The sequence below is a fragment of the Sphaeroforma arctica genome (assembly GCF_001186125.1).
Source record: "Sphaeroforma arctica JP610 unplaced genomic scaffold supercont1.4846, whole genome shotgun sequence".
NCBI lineage: Eukaryota > Ichthyosporea > Ichthyophonida > Sphaeroforma > Sphaeroforma arctica.
In genome coordinates, this window is record NW_014035712.1 from 142 (window position 1) to 2,240 (window position 2,099).

General features: G+C 52.1%; 1 protein-coding gene across 1 annotated transcript; it reads right to left on the reverse strand.

The window, feature by feature from the left end:
* Positions 1-296: 296 nt before the first annotated feature.
* SARC_14605 (hypothetical protein) lies at positions 297-980 on the reverse strand (the record flags this gene model as incomplete). The annotated part of the gene is made up of 1 exon (XM_014291262.1): positions 297-980. One exon carries the CDS (start codon positions 978-980, stop codon positions 297-299), a length of 684 nt encoding a protein of 227 aa, XP_014146737.1.
* Between the last annotated feature and the right edge of the window lie 1,119 nt (positions 981-2,099).

Genomic DNA, 2,099 nt, shown 5'->3' on the forward strand with positions numbered 1-2,099 from the left:
AAACGTGAAGTAACTAAATAGAGTATATCTGACCACAACCCCCCCAAGCTGAAGCACGGTACGTGTGCCAGCTTCAGAAGAGTGAAGATCTACTCGCTATACATAGGACGTTGGTTTAACCTCCACGAACAAGAGGGATCTGCTGGATTTACCCTCAGAGAGCTAGAGAATCGGCTGAAATTTTACCTCAGAGAGCTAGAGGGCCCGGTTCGTAACAACCACGCGAGCAAGGTCGATAACTTGAAATAACGAAAATCAAAGAAAAGAACAATAAGAATGCTGCACAACCATACTTGTTACACTGCTTCCCGCCGGCGCTTGCGAGAGCGTGTTTGTGTAACCTTATGGTATGCCACGATGTCATTAGCATCGTCAAACGCCTCGGCCGTTTCCCAGGTAGGTTCCCCTTCACGCCGGCGCACTAGGTACTCCATCTGACCCGTGTCATAATTCATGCGATGTTTAATGATGTGTCGGAACGCAGACCCGTCCTCACGCCATAGACTCTCATCCAGGGGTGGATCCGTACTCATGAGGACCAACCGTATAACTTCAACCCGAACCGGTCGACCCTTGAATTCCGATGGAATCGAACCATCCCGATGAGCAAGGTCGTACTCATGTCCGTTCCGGCCTTTAAATACATATGGACCAAACAAAGGGCGCATGGCCTTCGATGTGCGCCCTTCCGATTTGACCATCACCACATCGCCTTCCTCAAAGTGCACCAGGTCGTCCGCATGAAGTCGGTCGAAGTTCCTTGTCAGAGTGTCCGTGTACCGCATCGTCAGCCTGTGCAACGTTGGTAAGATCGTATCCTGGAAGCGATCTAGGCGTTGAGCCCACGTTTCGTTCGTAACCGGCTGGTGGTCTGAGGTATCGTCGGTAAAATCCGAAAATGGGACATGCCGGCGCCCAAAGTATACACTAGACGGATCACTCTTATACCGACAGGACACCTTTAAGTTCTGGTACAGCATCGTGAATGGGAGGCGCTCATCCCATGCGTGTGGTGTAGCCTCACAGCAAATCCGGATGGACCGGATGATTTTCTTTCTGCCGACGTTCTGTAGCTCCTAACACTTGCGGACGATACGGCGGTGAGAGTTTGTACATCATCCCGACTTCCCGGACGATAAGGGCCACAACTCCGCTAACAAATTCGATTCCCATATCCGACTACATCTTCCTGGGGAATCCATGTTCGCCCAAGATTACCAACAACGTCTGCGCCGTGGAATCCTTGGATTTGTCGGGTGTGGCGCGGAGAATCGAGTACCCCGAGGCTATGTCCAGGACGTGTAGGACATATCTATTCTTCCGGCGGGATGCAATGGGCATCGGGATGTAATCCATTTGCATGTGACCCTACGGGTAACGGGCGTCTATACTTACCAAGGGGTGGAACCCGATCATTGACGCTTAACTTCCGTCCTAACTCCAGAGCCCCCGGCCATATGTGGCCGTTCTCTTGAAGTTGCGCCACTGTGTCCGCTGCCCCGTGGTGTCCTTGTTCATGTTGTGCTTGTGTGAGTTGTGTGCGTCGCTGTTGTTCATCCAGTTATGCATTGGCAAATGCTGGTTGGGCGGGCCTCCGCACTCGTGATTGCGACTGAAAGATCCTGTGCTGTATCTAAACAACGAGGTTGAGGTACATATCGTGGTTCGGCAAAACCTAATCGCTGTTGAAACGACTCCGGCAGCAGAAAACCATTGGGGGATCCAATTCAAGCAATCACTGTATGGCCCCACGGGGTTTTACCACACGTGTACTTAGCATGTTTCAAGAACGTGTGCGGTGTCCTGGGTACTAACACCGGCTCCGACTGCAGCAAGGACTTGAATAAAGTGAACCACGGCGCTCGAGGGGCCCACTGAACACAAACAGTTGCCGACACCCCGTCGGCCTTAATCTTCCTAAATATCTTATGGATGAGCTTCCACGGTGGATTCATCCACCCATTAAACAACGCCCAATTATGCTGGAAGACTCCCCCCCCGCTCGTCGTGTGTCCAAAACCGAGGGAGTTGCGCATCCCCCGGCGTCGCGAACACATCGATATCGTTTGGGCCGAAGATCTGCTGGGCTTGTGTGAAGT